Consider the following 18,545-nt stretch of genomic DNA (forward strand, 5'->3'; position numbering starts at 1 on the left):
CTGTATTACTTTTTGTTAGGGTATTTTATCACAGCAACAGAAATAAAACTAGAATACATGGTACATCTTTCTCTACTGACTTTATATGTTTACATTTAAAAGACGTTCCTTATAGACCAATATATATGGATCTTGTTTTGACCCACTCTGAAAATATTTTAATAGTGTATTTAGGCCATTGACATGTAAAATTATTATTGATAGTTGGAATAATGCCTGCCATATTTGTTTTATTTTCTATTTGTTGCCTTCCCTGTTTGCCAATGTTTGTCTTCCACTTTTTTATGCTTTTTATGGTTTTAATTGAGGTATTTATCTTGTTTCTTAGTATAACAGTTATATTAATTTTTAATTTTTTAATGGTTACCCCAGAGTTTACAGGGTTCACTTAGAACTTACCCAAGTTTGTTTTCAAATAACACAATATTATTACATGAGTAATATGAATACTTTGTAATCCTAACTCTTCATACCTTGATTTGTTGCTATTAATAATTTCACTTATATATAAGCATATATGTGTATATACTCACACATTAGCACATAAATATATTATTGATATTGTTATTATTTTGAATAAATATTTATCTATTAGATCAATTAAGAATTAAGTTTAGGGGCTAAAGAAATGGCTCAGTGGTTAAGAGCACTTATTGCTTTTCCAGAGGACCCAGGTTGTTTCCAGGACACATGTAATAGCTAACAACCATTCTTAACTCTAGTTCTAGGTGATCCAGTGCTCTCTTCTGGCCTTCCCAGGCATTGCATGCACATGGTGCAGTTATGTACATGCAGGCAAAACACTCATACACATAAAAATAAATCAATCAAAAACTTTAAAGAAAAATATGTTTTTATTTTATTCTGTTTTTCATTCCTTTACTTATTTATTGGCTTTTGCTTATGTATTGGCTTATTTATTTAGCAGTTTGGGGAATTAAGCCCAGGATCTTGTACATGCTAGGCAAGCACTCCACCACTTAGCTCCCCTTAGCCTTTCCTGTCTTTAAGGTCAGGTCTCTAATCTGTTTCATATCTCACTAAAGAACTCCTCTCATAATTTCCTACAAGATACTCTACTAGCAATAAAGGTACTCAACTTTTCTTTTTCCTTATTTGTCCCTCACATTTGAAGAATAACTTCACAGGTTACCAAGGTCTAGGTTAGTAGGGCTTTCCTGTCAGTTCTTTAAATATTTCACTCTAGTTTCTCCTTGTTTGCGTGATTTCTGAGATATTATACTATAAGTAAGGTGATTTATCCATCTGGTTTCTTTCAAGATTTGTTGTCTTATTTTTTTTTAATTTTTTGAGACAGTCTTTCAGTATTGCCCAAATTGGCCTTAAACTCCCCATTTATGTCTAGAGAATGGACTAATTATTTCATCATCCTCCACTGATCAATGGAATATGGTGGAAGTCCAAGCCCCAAACTTGGCATAGCATCATTTCCACCATATTCTATTGATCAGTCAGCCACAGAATCTGGATTCAAGAAAAGGGGAATAGACCTCACCTCTCAGTGGAGGAAGGTTAAAAGAATCATGGAATATATTTTTAAACCATTTTAGCCAACTCTCTAAACACAAGTTATTTACATTTTTCCTACTTGAGAAGTTAATTCTTACCCCTCACAAGATTCTTCATCAAAGTCTCATCTCTTTACAGTATCAGGGTACAGGCCTAGCATTTCATCCTCTGAATGAGATGCAGGCCTCCTATGAGAAGTTTCACAGCCATACTAACTTGATGTGCTTCCTCACCATCAGAAGACCTGGACTAAAGAAACTGGTTCTTCATTCATCACATACCAAACATGCAGTTGTGGGCCAGATATTAAGATAACTTTTGTAACAGTCAGCAGTCACTTAGTCTATGGAAATTCAAATATGGCAGTCAATAATCCATCTATCAATAATAATCTTACATGTCAGTAGCCTAAATATTATCATTTTTCCCTGCCTGTGAAAAGTAGGGAGTCTAAAGAGATTAAGAAATAGAAAGAAACCAGATGCTTTCCATTTTATACTGTCTCTGAACCTTCTAGTCCATGTTTGAGTGTTTTCTCTGAATGAATACCATCAAGATTCACCTCATGAGACAAAAATCACACAGGTCTCTAAAGATAAACGCTTCTCTACTTTGGGCCTCCTGTGCAACTGCAGTACCCTGAAAGTCTTAAAATTTTTGTTGTGTAGGAAAGGATCTACAAGGATTACCCTTAATATTCCTAGAGAGGCTTTGGGCCTGAAAAAATCTAGCAATCATATTCCTAGAACTTACTGGCATCTTAATAAAGGATTTCATCTCATCCTGGAATTGATCTTTGGCCCTGTCTTTAATTACACGGTTGGCTTCCTGAAAACTCTAGAGATGTAAAGCAGTGTTGTTTTGTAAGCTCTGAAGGTTTCAGATGTGTGTATGTAGACATTTTAAAAGCTTACCTCTCAGCCTACATTTCATCATAAGTACTGAGAAGGCAGGTAGTACTTTGATGGTTTTAGAAATCTTAACTATTAGCCGGGCGTGGTGGTGCACGTCTGTAGTCCCAGCACTTGGGAGGCAGAGGCAGGAGGATCTCTGTGAGTTCAAGGCCAGCCTGGTCTACATAGTGAGTTTCAGGCCAGCTGGCACTACAGGAAGACCTTGTTTAGAAAAGCTCAAAAAAAGAAAGGAAGGAAGGAAGGAAGGAAGGAAGGAAGGAAGGAAGGAAGGAAGGAAGGAAGGAAAGAAAGAAATCTTAACTATTTCACCAAGCTCATCAAGAATACTTCCTGTTCTCATGTCACTATAGGCATCAAATTTTCAGTCACTTTCCAGCAAATGTTCCTTATTCTCCGCCTTCCAATAACATTGTCCTCACGTTCCTTCAAACTCTCACTGATAGCCTCCATTAGAACTCCCCTCAACGGGGCTGGGAATATAGCTCACTGAACGCTGAAGAGCACTTACTTAGCTTGAGTGAGACCCTGGATTCAATCTCCAGCACTAAAGAATAAACAGTAGTAATAATACCCCCAAGGCGCTCTCAGTTTTCACTAGTACTCTGCTTGTGCTGCTTTCTTCCACCTTGTTCCAAGATGTGTCTAGCCTCTTGTATCAGAATCTGTTCTGATAGGCTTTGCTATATCACAAACTACTACAAAACTTCGCAGTGTAAAACAACAGTAAGGGCAGGACTGGGTGGAGACAGCTCATCTATTACATACAGTTCCAGCTGGGAGAGGCGAAGTGGAGGTGACTAGGTCTGGGGCTCCTCTTTCCCACATGCAGCAAATTGGTTGTGGCTGTTGGCTTTTCTCCACACAGACTATTCTACAGGATGCTTTGTTTTCTCACGCATAGTAGTTGGTATTCAAGAGTGAAAGTCCCAAGAAACAGAAAGTGGAAGCTGCTGGTTTGTTCATTGTGAACCCAGAAACTGGCACAGTGTCATTTCCACCACTGTCTTATCAGTCAAGTGTGACAGAGATCAGTAAGAAGGCTAGCAAAGACTTTCAGAGCCATGTTTTAAAACTAACAGTCTTCTAAAGGTTGCATAGTTTTGCAACATATAGTTTCTCATAGTTTTTTTAACCATATATCCATGCATAATTAATTTTTAAATCCTCAACCTAGTTCCATATTTTCTATTCTGTGTGTTATATAATAAAAGTAAAATTTGCAGCAGTGAAGTGTGCAAATCTTAGGTGTAAGTATATTGTACTCATGTACAATTTGCTGAGTTTTAATAAATGTCAGCACCTGTGGAACTCAACACCCCCCACCCCATGATAAAGACAATGACACTTCCGCCACCCCAGAAGTTCCCGCAGGTTCTTCATGATCAGTCTCTGCCTCCACTTTGTGACTTTTTCTTTTTCTTTTTCTTTTTTTTTTTTTTTTTTTTTTTTTTTGGTCTTGAGACAGTGTCTCCCTGTAGCCAGCTGACCTGGACCTCACTATGTAGACCAAGTTGGCCTTGAACTCACAGAGATCTGGCTGCCTCTGCCTCCCAAGTGCCGGGACTACATGCGTGTGCCACCATGTCAGGCACACTTGTGGTTTTTATACCATAAATTAGATTTCCCAGTTCTTGACCTTAATATAAATTAGTCGTGTTGTATATACTCTTGTATCTGGTTTCTTTCACTCAAAGAAACTAATTTGGGGGCCAGGCATGGTGGTACACGCCTTTAATCTTAGCACTCAAGAAGCAGAAGAAGGAGGATCTCTGTGAGATCAAGGGCAGCCTGGTCTACATAGTGAGTTCCAGGCCAGCTGGGGCTATAGAGAGACCCTGTCTCAAACAACAACAACAAAACCCTAATTTTGAAAAGTACCTACGTTGTTGCTCCTATCAGTAGTTTGAGTTTGTGATATTCCATTTAATGAACATACCACAATTTGTGTGTTTATTCTCCTGTTGGTAGACATTTGAGAAGATTCTAATTTTAGGTTATTGTAAGTAAACTGTTATGAATATTTGTATACGAGTCTTGTGATAACCATTTTTTTAAATTCTCTTTTTTCTCTGAGTTCCCACATTTTAGTGATTTCAGTAAAAGGGTCATATTGCCAAACATGAAAATCCGAATTTTCTTTTCTTCCCTTGCCTCTCTTCCTTCTTTGCTTCCTTTATTTTCTGTTTGTTGATATTTTTGTTTGTTTTTTAATTATTTTTTGAGTCTACTGCTGAGTGTTGCCCCAGGCTGGCCTGAACTCAAAATTGTGTCTCAGCCTCCTGAGTGCTAGGATTACTGGTATGCAACACCATGCCCTCTCTCCTTTTTTCTTATTGTGTGTGTGCGTGTGTGTGTGTGTGTGTGTGTGTGTGTGTACATATGGAGGCCTACGATTGATGCCAAGAGTCTTCCTCAGTCTCTCTTTACCTTATTAGTTGAGGCAGGGTCCCTCAGAATCACCAGAATGGGCAAGTCTATCTAGCTTGGGATCCCCTGTTTTCACTTTTTGAGTATTGAAATTATAGGTAATACAGGAAATAAACACCTACCAGCATTTAATGAGTTCCGGGGATCCAAACTCCAGTCCTCAAGCTTGTGCAGCAAGTGCCTTTTCAAATGGCCATCTCCACAGCCCCCTGGTCCATATTTCTTAGCAGACTTAGACTGATCTTTCTCTGATCCACCTTTATATCCATCTCCATAGATACCTTATTCTACCAGTACTTAGGCCTCATTTTAAATCAGGAGATGAAGCAGTGTGTTCTCATCAGTCCCCCTTCCTGCTTTAGGAGATTTGCTTCCTGGGGTCTGGTAAGTGAGTGGTTGCTCTTCTAGTCTGCTTTCCAGTCTCCATGGTTTCATTCACTGTCTCTTCTCTTGTTATCTGGTAGATCTTAGAAAGTTTGGGGAAAGAACAAAGTTAAATGTACACATTCATATCATCTCATTCATGATTTTCAGTTTTTCCTTCCTTCTTCTGTTACTTCTCCATCCAATTTATCAGCTATCTGTTTTCCATTCTCTTCTTGCCATGTTGCTGTTCTTTAAAAGTACTGTAGAGGTAGGGATTCCTCAGAAAACACCTAGCTCATCTCCTCATCTTACAGATGGTGAACCTGAGAGACAAAGAGGAGGGCAACCCACCCAGAGCCCACATAGCTCCTGCCCTGATGATTTTTGCCCTCAGTAGCAAAAAATAGACTTATGCCTCTTACTCCTTCAGGTAGTGCAATAAAGAACAGTAGCCTTTGTGCATGGCTGGGGAAAGATCAGAGGAGACAATGTCATTGCTGACCAGGCTGTTGTGGGTCCTCCCCGGAGCCCAAGGAAACAACAGGGTCTCATGTGCGCCCTACATGCACACCTCGCCCACCACAATGCCGGGTTCAGGAAAGTTCCTGACTGTCTGAACAGGAGAACTGTTGAAAAAAAATACAGAGCTTAGAACTATAGGCCCTTTTGTTAAAATTTCTTTTAGTTTTTTTCTGTTTTTACATCTTTCTTTGGGTCTGAATGTTGATAAAAGATAACAAAGGAACTCTTAAGACACAGAACAGAAAATCAAGACAACTGACCAATGGTGTGACAATTATAAGTTCATTGCCAAGCATTTACATTCTTGCTAGTATAGCCATGACCCCACAGTTCTTTACATATGTAAGAGAAGAGTTGCAAAGCAACCAAGTGCTTATATCTTAAGAAATTGTTTAGATTTTCTTTTCAGGGCCCAGAAAACAAAGTGTAAATTCTGTGCCTTGGTTTTAGGTCTCGGTTGCTTTTCCAGTAGGCTGTGTTCCCAGAGCCCTTGGTCATGCTGCTTGGACTGGTGGCAGCTGGGAACAGGCTTTATTCCTCACCCTTTGTTTCCCACAGTGTTCTGCAGTGTAGTTTTTGGGAATCCTGATGGGGAGCCAAGCCTAGGGTTTAACAAATGGAAGAGAACACTGCTCTCTCTGATTCTCCATGTTAGGCACACTGTAAGTTTTTGGGTCCTTTGTCTCCTGTAGTTTGTATCTACTTGAACAAGAGTGGCAGTACAGGCCCGCACTTGGATAAGAAGAAGATCCAGCAACTTCCTGACCATTTTGGGCCAGCCCGTGCCTCTGTGGTGCTGCAGCAGGCTGTCCAGGCTTGCATTGACTGTGCTTATCATCAGAAAACTGTCTTCAGCTTCCTCAAACAGGGCCACGGCGGTGAGGTCATCTCAGGTAAACACTCTTGGGCTGGTATGGCCTTCTAGCCAGAGGGGCAGGGCATCATTCTGATAAAACATCCTCATTCCTACTTCATACCTCTAAGCTCTGGAGAAATGCCGAAGTATCTTATTCCTCAAGAGTCCTCATTTCTAGCTCCCAAGCTGTGCTGAGCCATATGTATACCTCTGCTAAGAACACTGCCTAACTGAGCCTCTTAACCGATTCCTCTCCTGTCCCCACAGAAAATATGAGTATGGCTTAAAACCATTCCAGAGGAAGAATATGGAGAGGCTGTATTATGACAAGAGAATTTCTCCAGACTGTCACAACCTTCCCCACTGGCTTCAGGGGACCTCTGACTTCTCTCATTCCTCTGACTCCTTAGCTTCTGGGTCTTATACCAGACCCAGACTGAAAGGAGTTGAATCCCAGGACAGAGGGGAAGTGAGAATTTGATTTAGCAACATGGTATTTTTTGCTGTCACTGAAAATACTTTTCTTCTGTGCCCTATTTCTGTTTCAATTTTTCTAAGTCCAAAATCTTATTCTTTATCCACCAGACCTATAAAGACTTGTCCTACAGCCTTCCAGTCTTGACCTTAATGTTATTCCACAGTCCCTTTCTCCTCCTCCTCAACAAGTTGCTGTAACCAGCTTTAGAAACCTGGCTGACATGGAATATCCCATAAATAACCAAACTGTTCTTTTAGTAAACACTTACTGAGCCTTTGCTGCATGTTTGAAGTTAATGTTAGAAACTGACCCAGAAAGGGAAAGAGCAGAAGATGACAGGCTCAGGTCTGCACTGATAGAAAAGAAAATCTAGGGGCTGGAGAGATGGCTCTGTGGTTAAGAACACCGACTATTCTTGCAGAAGACCCGGGTTCGAATCCAGCACCCACGTGGCAGCTAACAACTGTCCTTAACTCCAGTGCCAGGGGATCCGACAGCCTCTTCTGTCCTCCATGGGCATTGCACAACATGGGTGCACTTACCTACATGCAAGCAATACACGCATACACATAAAATAAAAATAATAAAATAAAATATTAAAATAAAAATTTAAAAAAGAAAATCTAAATAGTCAATAGAAGGGTAACAGTAGAGAAATGTTGGAAAGCTGGGTCCAGGCAGTAATTGGCTGCATGGAAGATGGGAACAGACAGAGAAGAAATTATTATAGAAGGCTAGGAACTGCTCATAATTAAGTTTGAGGTCCAGACCACTCCCTGACCTATCCTTTGCTTCTCTGCAACAGTCTGCAGGCTCTCGGCCTTCTTTATTGCATTGAGCTGCACTCACCAACTCTCTTAAGAGTTCCTCCTCTTCCTCAAAACTAGCTTCTGAGCATGCCCTATCTCTCTAGATCTCCATTTCCTCACTTCCTGAGAGACAGTTACATAGGCCTTTTACTTTTTAAAATTATGTCAATATTTCTATAGGGTTAGATAGGGCACAAAATAAAACCAAGCATGAAACAGTTCCAAATGTTTCCTAAATCTAGCGTCCTTGTGTTCCTAAGCCATTGCTGGCAGTGGTGGTATTCTCTTCAGCTGCATAGCCTCCTTGTTCTTGGGCAGTTTTCTTGTGAAAACAGCACCCTAAATGAACACATTTCCCGAAAGAGGCCCAGCCAGGTGATGAAGCAGATAGAATTATGTTCACAGTTGTTTTCACAAGTTGAGTGAAATCATTCCAGAGCCCTAAGGGTGCAACAGACCTGGCCTGGCCACTCCCATTATTGTACACTCTTTGGAGTCAGAAGCAAAAATCAAAGCCCTTGAGTAAGGGAGGGCCACAGGAGGGAGGCAAGCAGGCAAGCAGCCTGGGTACTGATTGCCTTTGTGTAACCAGCCAAGCCCAGGACAAGCAGTTGGGCAAGGCTTCTCCTGCCCAGTGCTGCACTGAATTGCACAGCACCACACTGCACTGCACAGCTGATGTGTGTGACTCTGTTTACTTAACTCTACAGCTGTGTTTGACCGAGAACAGCATACCCTCAACCTCCCAGCAGTCAACAGCATCACCTATGTCCTCCGCTTCCTGGAGAAGCTCTGCCACAACCTTCGGAGTGACAACCTGTTTGGCAACCAGCCCTTTACACAGACTCATTCATCACTCACTGCCACAGAATACAGCCACAGTCACGACAGGTACCTACCAGGTAGGAGCTGGGATGGGGCCTGGGCTGAGAGGGGGCAGGGCTGGCAGCAACACCTGCAAAGGTCCATGGGCAGCCCTCAGACCTGCTAGCCTAACACCTACTGTCCAAAGATCTGGTTTCCTGACCCTTACCTTTGCCACATCTAGGGCTTTTTAATCTCTTGTCATCTTAATTCTTTAGGATTTTGTCATCTGTCTCTAGAATTACTCTTCTTTCCTCTGGTACCTTATCTCTGAAGTTGGCCTCTGATTCCCTTCTGAGCTACAAACCACATGTGAAACCCTCTAAAGTCCAGTATGTCTCCCAGAGTGAATCTGGCAGCAGAGGCCTTATATAGCTCTCCTTAGCCAGCAGCAAGGTTTAGTTGCAGGCTAGAGATTGAGAAATTGGCACAGTGGCCATCCATTCCTTCCTTTGGCACATAGCCCTAACTCTTCTAGCATTGCCAGTCTAACAAGTCAGTTCAAGTTCCTGCTGTTTGCAGCTAGGCTGGAAAATAACTTTTTAGTTAACATACCAGAGCCACAATGAGAAAGCGGATGCCACGTGGCTGGGTCAGTGACTAAGCACTTCCGAGAGGGCTTGAAGAGTGAATGGAGCTCGGCATCTCTAATCTGAAGCACAGGACGCAGAACGAAGGGGGGTTGAAAAGCTCGGTCGGTCCTAAACATAGCAAGGTAGGTTGCTGTTGAGAGGGAGGAATAGATCTTTTAGAGCCTGCAGATGGTGTCCTGAGCAGAGAGTAGAAAGGAAGTACAGTAAGCCTTGTACTGCACACTCTGCCATGGGGAACGTGAGTCTGAAAAGTGCCCTGGGACCCTCTACATGAGTCCTGTTCCCATGTTGCCCTCTCTGTTGTCTTTTCATCAAACCCTTAATAGAACAGCTTCTGATTAAAGTAGCATTTCTGGAGAATGTGTTTACGGAAGTGACCACACACCCAGTTTCCTTCTCCTCTAACCCCTCTGCATCCAAATGAGAATTGCTTATGTGACTTGTAGGTGGGGTGAAAAGATACCTAAATTCTACATACCTCTGTGTGGAAACCAGACATCTGTTTCCTGCAGCTGTACTGTGCTGCCCTGGCTGGATCTTTTCTTCAGAGAGAACTTCTCCACTACTTGTTGTAGATTGCCTGTTCCAGCATCAGAACCTGTAAGAGCAGACCTACAGTTAAGTATGTTGTACTGGACATGGCAGAGTTGGTACAGACAAATGCAAGTTTTTAAATATTTCCAGCCATTGTCCCAAGCCCTGGGGCCATCTTTCCATAACAAAAGACCAACTGCCATTCGTGAAGAAGTGTGCGAGGGAGTGGCATGTCCATGAGGGCAGCTGCTAAAGAAATTTCTCAAAGAAATAGAAACTCAGAATTGTGTCATTAAGGACCTTGGAAAAATGCACTGGCCGCAACATTCAGAGGCTGCTAGGAACTTGCACGTGATGGCCCTCGAGTCATGAATTGGCACAACCTTTCCTGAGAATTCTGATTGACGTTGCTGTAATTCAACACCAGATAAAAGAAGCAAGCTTCATCCAGACTCTTCTTTCCTGTCTCAGCAACTAAAAGGAAAGACAAAGGACTGGGGTGTCACTTTCAGCTATTGGCTGCCTCCTCAACCTGCCCATTTCCAGACAGACTGCACCAACTCACCCTCTTCTGCTCTCCAAGTTCAATTTCTCATGGCTGGTGTTCAGGGCATTGTCTGTGTCCCTCCTGGCTTCTATTTGCTTGTCCAAAGCAATGTTTTAACTGTGCCCAGACAAGCCAGGGCCCTGTCTGGACTTCTAACTCCTCTGTGCTCATAGCTTATCTCCCTGCCTGCCTGCCTGACTGTCTTACTGACCCCTTATTCTGGTTTTTGGTTACCTTCCTGCTTCATCGGTACTAGACTTTCTTTTGCTTTACCATTGAAACTGGCTTTTATTACCTCTGCTTATCTGCCTAGCCACATACTTCTACCGGTGTGACTTCTATAGGTCCCACCTATCTGTCTGGGTGCTTACTGGAACTCTTTCCCTCCCTCCTGTCTTATCACCACAGTGCCCTATCCCCATGGCTTTGGCCCAGCCAGCCATATACTTCTAGTATGACAGTAACCACCAAAAGTTCATATCCTTTTAAGCTTCCTTACCTAAGTTAAGACTATTATTTTTTTTACTGTTTTATTTTGGAAATTTTCAAACCTACAGAAAACAAACCTGCAAAAAGAAACAATACAATGAGCCCTTACTGAGAGACACTATTTAACTTTGCAATATTTGCTTTATCTGTTTATATACATATTTGTATCTGTATATTTTGCATACTATATATGGCTAATTATTTAATACTCAGGAGTTACCTGTAAGAGACTTTATTCTTAAATTCTTTTGTATATATCTTTTTTAAAAGATCACAAAACCCAGCTGCACACACCTATAATCCAAGCCCTCAGGAAACTGAGGCAAGCAGTTCTCAAGTCCAAGGGTAGTCCAGACAATACAGTGAGACCCTGTCTCAGAGAAAGAGAGAAAGAGATACACACAGAGAGACAGAGAATGGAGGCAAGGAAGAAGGAAGAGAGCAGAGGGTGGGCAGGAGGAAAAGCAATATGTCTATGCTCAAGAAATTTAATATAAATAAAATACTCCTGTCTAATGTACCATCCAGGTCAAGATTTCCCCCATTTGTCTCAGTAATTCCTTTAGAGCTATTTTATGTTTTTCCCTAGTCCAGGATCCAACAAAAGATCATTTGATGTATTTCATTGTCCTGTTAATCGGCTTCCTTTACCTAGAACCATGGACCTAGTACCATGTTCCACTCTTTTCCACTCCTTTTCTATCTTCTGTGACCTGTGCTGGTATTTTGAAGGACCAGTGCTTTAGATCATCAAATGTTTACTGAGTGCTCACTCTCGGCCAGGTTCCATTCTGGATCCTGGGGATACAGAGGCAAAACAAACTGAACCCCTGTACTCAGAGAGCTAAGAAAGGGAGAAGGGTGTGATTGTGTGTGATTAAGAACATGGAGCAGAGATGCGCCAGCCTAGACACTGATGATGAGAAAGATTAGAGTGAAAGGAGAGAGGATAAGAAGATTCCTGGGGTAGAAAGCATCACAACAGACCTACAGAATCACACATGTTCTGAGCCAAGTTGTAGAGACTAAAGTAAGGGAACTCCTTTGGGCTCCCTAAAACTTGGTAATACAAGGCAGGGAACTATTCATTCACTTGGTTGCTGTGAATATTAAAGTTAGCGGTGATGGAAATCTGCCCAGCATTAGCCTCTAGATCTGCTATTTTGAGATTTCCTGGTTCCTCTCTGCTAGAGGAAGTGGCTCACTTCTCCCAGGACAATGAGTTCCTTGTGCCTTTCTTTCTAGCTGCCATCCAATCTTCAGAGTTAGTTATAAAGTGATTCCATTTCCAAAATCCTGAAGCTCACAGATAAAAGACAAGTAAGAACTGCAAAGTCTCTGAAGGTGCCTTTCATCACCATCTTGGTGTCCTCATAAGACTGCCAGAGGTTTAGGGCACTGATGGGCTCATTGACATACCCTCTCAGGAATACATCCACTTCTCAGGTGGCCACACTGTTCTGCAGAGCAACTTAAACATCCAGTTTCCAAAGATCCTTCTTAGGGTTGCTCATTCTGAGAGGGTTGTTTGTCTGAATACTGTTTTTAGTATATTCATTTATAATATTTACAGCATTGCATTTTTTAATATACTGCATTTTGTCATCCTTCCCATCAAGACTACATGTCTCATGAAGAGGGGGACCAGCTCTTGCAGCATTCTCACTATTCATCACCTTACGTGTTACATGGAATTTCATAGAATTTTCTGGATGAAAGAACAGTAGAAATTGTGGGTATATGCTTCAGAAACAGACATTCTTTAATATGGGTATGCCATCAGCATGCTTGTGGCCTGCATTTGTTTCTAGATTCTGTGCTAGAGTGAGAATTGATCTACAACTCTAGCTCCATGTTTTCTTGGTTCACTCTTCAGGGGAAAACTTGGCTATGAGCCTGGAATTCTTGAACTTCAGAAATAGCAAGTGCTTTAGAGGTAGTCCAGTGGCTGTCTGACCTGCTTAAAGACCCCAAAGACAGATTACTTTCTTTGGGCTTTTGGCAATCCATCCTATTGTTGGATGGTTCTTTTGGCTAAAATGCCCTCCTTTTTTGACCTGATATCTGCCTTCTTAGAACATCTTCCCCTGTTCTACTCTCTGTTCTCCAAAAGAACAACTCAGGCCTTCCTGCCTTCCCAGGCTGCCCTGGGGAGTATTTGTCTCCTGTGACTTTTCTCCAGAATCCACCTCTCTAGGCCCTTTCCAAACCCTGCCACAACCTCAAGTTTCCATACTCCCATCCTGACCACCCTCCAGTCTTTCAGGGCAACTTTGCAGTAGGATCCTTGAGAAGAACTGCCTCTCACTGACCGTGTGTGCGTGGAGCAAGGGCCTCACTTCTGCCCACCCACACCCAGCAGAGCAGCAGCACACAGAGGGTGCTGAGCGGTTATTGCCCACTTGTCTCCAGCATCACAATGGAAAATTTTACATTAACTCTGGATGGTTAGAGAGTTTTCATCTCCATCTCAATAGATAGACAGACTGACTCCCAGAAAAAATATACTGATTATTGACCAATGATTATGCCAGAAATAGAAGTCAAGTCTTTCAAGCCTTGCATACCTGAGCCAGTGAAATGTACTGTTTTTCCATAACTCATTTTTTTCACAAAGGTAAAAATACTAGATCCTCTAGTACTGAAAAGTTAAAACCAGAAATGTTTTGATCGAAACTGGGATGAGGCTCAGAGCTTCCCTGTAAAGGCCCCTGGGACTTTGTGGAGCACAGTTGGAAAGGGCTGTGAAATTCTACACTGGCCTTCCCCTATCAAAGGCAGCCAGGATCCCACCTGATCAGCCTTAAGAGAGCTAGCACCTCACAGAGCATGGGCATGATGCTTCACTTTTCTAGTACATCTCCTTAGAACAAGACCTAATGACCACACCTAATTCAGACATCATCAATCCTGATTGCTAGATCCCTCAAATCTAAGCTGACATCCTTAGCAAGGAAGACTCACACTGGTTTGTGTCCACCTCTGGTGAGGCCTAGCACCATCATCTTAATTACTCATCACATCTATTAACTTCCAAGAAGCAGAAAGCACTGTCTGCAATCACGTATGAGTAAAAATGAGCTGGAAATGTGAGCTGACTGCTGGGAAATACAAAAACAAGACCATATCTTTTTTATTGTTTTTCTTTTTGTCTGATAAATGGCAGAGAACTCAGATTTGCTATCCTAACTCCAGATGACAGGAAAATAACAGTTCCTTGTATTCATAAAGTCCATCCCATTCCATCTTTTCCCTTGGTTTTTCCCCCCTTTGTACACATGAGGGAGCTGGTTCTCAGAGAAGACAAACTACTCACCTAGCAAAAGGAAGAAGCCAGGAACAGAACCAGGTCTCCTACTTTGGGGGTTGGGTTTCTGTTCATGTCTCAAAGTGGGATCCACTACAGTCATATCATCTTCCCCTGAAAAGTGGGAACCAGGAACCTCAACTGCAAAAAAGAGCATGTATGGGACATGGTTTACATATTATAGAGCCTCAGAGATTTCTCCTTAGATCACTTCTCAGAAAAGATTTCTACAGTTAACCTCCTGCAGAGGTGAATGCTAGATTTGACTTTGAATCCATGGTTGCTGAGCTATTTGGGGTATTAGAAGTAGCCCTATAATCCTAAGCCATTTTGCCACTGAAAGTCTCAGATGATGAATTTATATATAAACACCTCCTTTCCAAGGGAAACACTAAGGACAGTGATATGTCCTGGTAGTCAAGTCTCTAACACATGTGAAGTCAGTGCTGTGGCCAGGGCTAAGGAACTGACCTGGTTTGGGTAGAACCTTCCTAAGAGGGAGTCTCAACTTCATATTGCATCGTGTGGTCACTGGGCACTGCTGCATGCTGTTGGCCATGGAAGTTTAGAATCAGCCTGAGGTTCCCTTTCCAAGGGCTTTCGGGTGTTCACAAACCCCATGGAAGGATGAACTTCTGGGTATCCTATGATACAGTGAGAAGCAGTCTGCTAAGTGACAGAATCATATTCTAGCCCTGATCCTGGTCTCCATGCCTGATCTCCCCCAGCCTGGCATGTTTCTATAGAACAGGATCAATACAAATGACTGAAAAGAATGAAGAAGCAGATCCTTTACAGATAGACCTTTAGCCACGTATCATGAAGCATTTCTGAAATTTGGTGGTCAGCATTTGCTTCTAAAGAACCCTCATTTGGTCAGGTGTGGTGACATATGCCTTTAATCCCAGCACTCAGGAGGCAAAGGCAAACAGATCTCTGTGTGTTCAAGGCCACCGGGGTCTACATAGCTAATTCCAGGCCAGCTGGAGCTACAGGAATACCTTATGTCATAAAAACAAACAACAAAAAACAAATCCTCATCTGGGGCCTGAAGAGATGGATCAGTGCGTAAGAGCACTTGCTCTGAAAGTCTGAGGACCTGGGTTTGAATCCTCAGCATCCACATAAAAGCTAGGCCATGGCCATGTATACTTATAACCCTAGCATTGTGGGGGCAAAGACAGGCAGATCCTGGGGTCTGACTAGCCAGGCAGCCTATCCAAACAGCAACCTTCAGAGTCAGTAAGAAACCCTGTCTCAGGGGAATTAGGTGGAAAGCAATAGAAGGCACCCTGTGTCCTCCTCTGGTCTCGACATGCATACACATGGGTACATGTACCCACACACACAAATACACATTCATACATTGCAGACCACAGGGAAAGAGAGACAGAGAACCCTCATCTGAGCATATATATATATATACCTTCCCTGCTACCTCTAATCCCCATTCTAACATCTTGTGACTAAGGAAGTCTTTTCCACCTAAAGTAGCTCTAGTTTTTAAAGCTGTTCTTATCCACCTAGGGGGAAAAAAAAAATCAAGACTGTCCCAGGCTAAGAATAAGAGTCTGTAAAGAAACCAGAGTCCAGAAAGGAATGTAAGTCCTAAGATTGGCCACGGCTAGCACCATGACTAATACACAGGCCTCCTAAGTCCCAGTAGGACTTTATGTCTTGATCCACTCAGGCAGGTACGTGGGAACCAGAACTCTGCCAGTCCTTCTAAGCTAATCCCTACTTTAACCCTGTTTTTGTTATTTTCCAGGAGAAACCTTTGTCCTAGGGAATAGTCTGCCCCGGTCCTTGGAAACACACCCAGGTCTGATGGATTCTGCCTTGAAGCCCACCAACCTTGTCAGCACCTCCCCAAATCTTCGAACTCATGGGTATCGGCCCTTGCTTTCCTCTTGTGGCCTCCCACCAAGTACTGCCTCGGCTATGCGCAGACTATGCTCCAGGGGTAAGCTGACCACAGTTCTACAGCACTCCCACCCTTGTTCCTGAGCTCCCAAAGTCCAAAAAGAATCTAGCTTTGCTGCCCCACTGTTTGGGACTGGGGCTAAAGTTGCCATCGTGCCTGCCCAGAAATCTGGAATATAATTGGTGCTCTGGGCTTGACTTGAAAATAACAGAAACCAGAGCCAAAGATCTAGGCCTAAAAGAGACAGGAAAGGATTCATTCTTTCATCCTTCAACCATTTATTTGAACTTTGGTATGAGGATGTAAAAAATCACTTTTTAAAAATATCTTGTAGGGGAGATACACTTTAGAAAGATACTTATATAAAAAAATAAAGATATGCTATGGGTAGTATGAAATTGCAGGAGGGACTCCTAACCCCAGCTGGGCTCTCAAGGCCCTCTTCCTTGAGGAGAGACACTTTGTCTGAGACTAAATGAATGGTATATCTGGTTTGGGGAGGGGGGAGAGCTTTCCAGGAAGAGGGGACAGAGCCAGTGGTAGAAAATAGCACAGGTAGTACCAGAACTGTATGTACTTTGGGATTGCTAAAGCATGATATGTCATACCAAGACTTCTCAAAGAAAACCTGGAAAGATCAGGGCTTATATTATTATAAACTTCATGCTAAGGAGTTTGGAGTTGATCTTGTAGGTATTGTTAAGCTACCAGAAGCACCTAATGCTTTTACCAGAGGCAAAGCACAAACAGGATTCTGGTGGTTTTTTTAATTATTTTTATCTTATTATATGTGTATGAGTGTATTGCCTTGCATGTATGTAAGTGCACCTGTGTCTTGCAATGCCCATGGAGATCAGAAGAAGGCATTCAGATCCCCTGGAACTGGAGTTATGGACAGTTGTTAGCCGCCATGTGGGTGCTGGGAATTGAACCCAGGTCCTAAGCAAGAGCATTCAATGCTTATAACCACTAAGCCATCTCTCCAGTCCCAGGATTCAGTTTTGAGTACACTACTGAGTGCTGTATTAAATCTGAACTTGAGGAGAGACTAGACTAGAAAGACCAATTAAGAGGTTATAAGACCAGGCCAAACCAGAGGTAAGAAAGGCCTAAATTAGGACAGTTGTAGATTTGAAGAAGAGAGGGTAGATTTGAATTTACTCACTGGGTAAATTTAGAAAGATTTGAAGAATGTGAGGAAGGAGGGAATGGAGAGCATCTCCCAGGTTTAGCTATCTGGATGCTGTGCTAGCCGAATAGTGATGCCACTCATGGAGGACTAGCCGTAGAAGAAACAGAAGAGGGCCTGTGAGTCATTTTGGAGACACCTAACAGGTAGCAACTATTGCAGATCAGATTCACAGGAAGAGTGCAGAGCTGGGGTAAGTATTAGGAAGTCATTAGCATAATGAATAGCAGTCAAATCATGTTTGACTGACTTTTAGGAAGTCAGAAATACAGGTAGGAAGAAAAGAGCATCTTATCAATATGGACTCCGGGAAAGCAGATTCAAGAGGCAGGAACAGGAAGAGGACCTTACCAAGCACGAAACGGAACATTCAAGAGTAAGGAGAAAACGAAGACAAGCATATGGTGGCCAGAACACGCCAAGAGTGTCCTAAGGAGAACATAGCCAAACATCTTCCCCTAGCACTAGGCCTGAAGAATAGAATACCTGTTAGAGTCAATAATCAGTAGATCAGGCGATCTTAGCAAGAGACACAAAGCAGAGTGCTCTTGTTGAGGAAATATCAGGGGAAGTTTGGTGAGAATAAAGTAAGATGAGGGGATCTGTAAGCCAGAGTTCTTTTAGAGTGGAGCACTTGGGAATGTTTGTTAACATGAGCTTTCCAAGAAGTTAAGCAAAGAGGAAAAAGAAGTGTTGGGAAGCAAGAGGGATCCAGGGTACAGACATGAATTAGTCTTTAGCCAAGGGAAATACACCTTCTCTGACATGGGAAGAAAATTGCCATCAGGGAACAGAGAAAGGACTAAGTAGGGAAGACCTTTGGAGTAGTGAAAGATTGGACCAGTCAGGGTTGGAGAGATGTTCAGCAGTTAAGAGCACTGGCTGCTCTTTCAAAGGAACTGGGTTTGGTTCCCAGCATCAACATGGCAGCTAAAAACCATCCATAACTCCAGTTCCAGGGGATCTGACGACCTCTTCTGACCTCCACGGGCATTGCACAACACAATGCACTTACACATATGCAGGCAGTAACTCATATACATAAAATAATAAATAAAATATTCTTTAAGAAAGATTGGACCAGTCATAAAGAAGAAAAACAAATAGTCAAGAAGGGAAGGTTTACAAGAACCCTCAGGGGCCCAACTATGGTTGGAGACTAGTTTGCAAGAGCTATGATTTTCTTCTGTCTCTCT

At 42.5% G+C, this 18,545-nt stretch overlaps 1 protein-coding gene and 1 long non-coding RNA gene across 6 annotated transcripts in view; both read left to right on the forward strand.

The window, feature by feature from the left end:
• Positions 1-18,545, forward strand: part of Scmh1 (Scm polycomb group protein homolog 1) — a 165,810-nt gene that overhangs the window by 140,313 nt on the left and 6,952 nt on the right. For all 5 annotated transcript variants that reach the window (XM_008835423.3, XM_029564641.1, XM_029564639.1 and 2 more), the window contains 3 exons: positions 6,452-6,652; positions 8,613-8,804; positions 16,005-16,199. In XM_008835423.3, the coding sequence (XP_008833645.1) occupies positions 6,452-6,652; positions 8,613-8,804; positions 16,005-16,199 (588 nt within the window). The remainder of the gene's footprint in view (positions 1-6,451; positions 6,653-8,612; positions 8,805-16,004; positions 16,200-18,545) is intronic.
• Positions 9,388-14,372, forward strand: LOC115070730. The gene is made up of 2 exons (XR_003849877.1): positions 9,388-9,481; positions 9,806-14,372. It is a non-coding gene; the product is annotated as an uncharacterized LOC115070730 (long non-coding RNA).

The sequence above is a fragment of the Nannospalax galili genome, unplaced genomic scaffold, assembly GCF_000622305.1.
Source record: "Nannospalax galili isolate Female #2095 unplaced genomic scaffold, S.galili_v1.0 scaffold577, whole genome shotgun sequence".
Classification (NCBI taxonomy): domain Eukaryota; kingdom Metazoa; phylum Chordata; class Mammalia; order Rodentia; family Spalacidae; genus Nannospalax; species Nannospalax galili.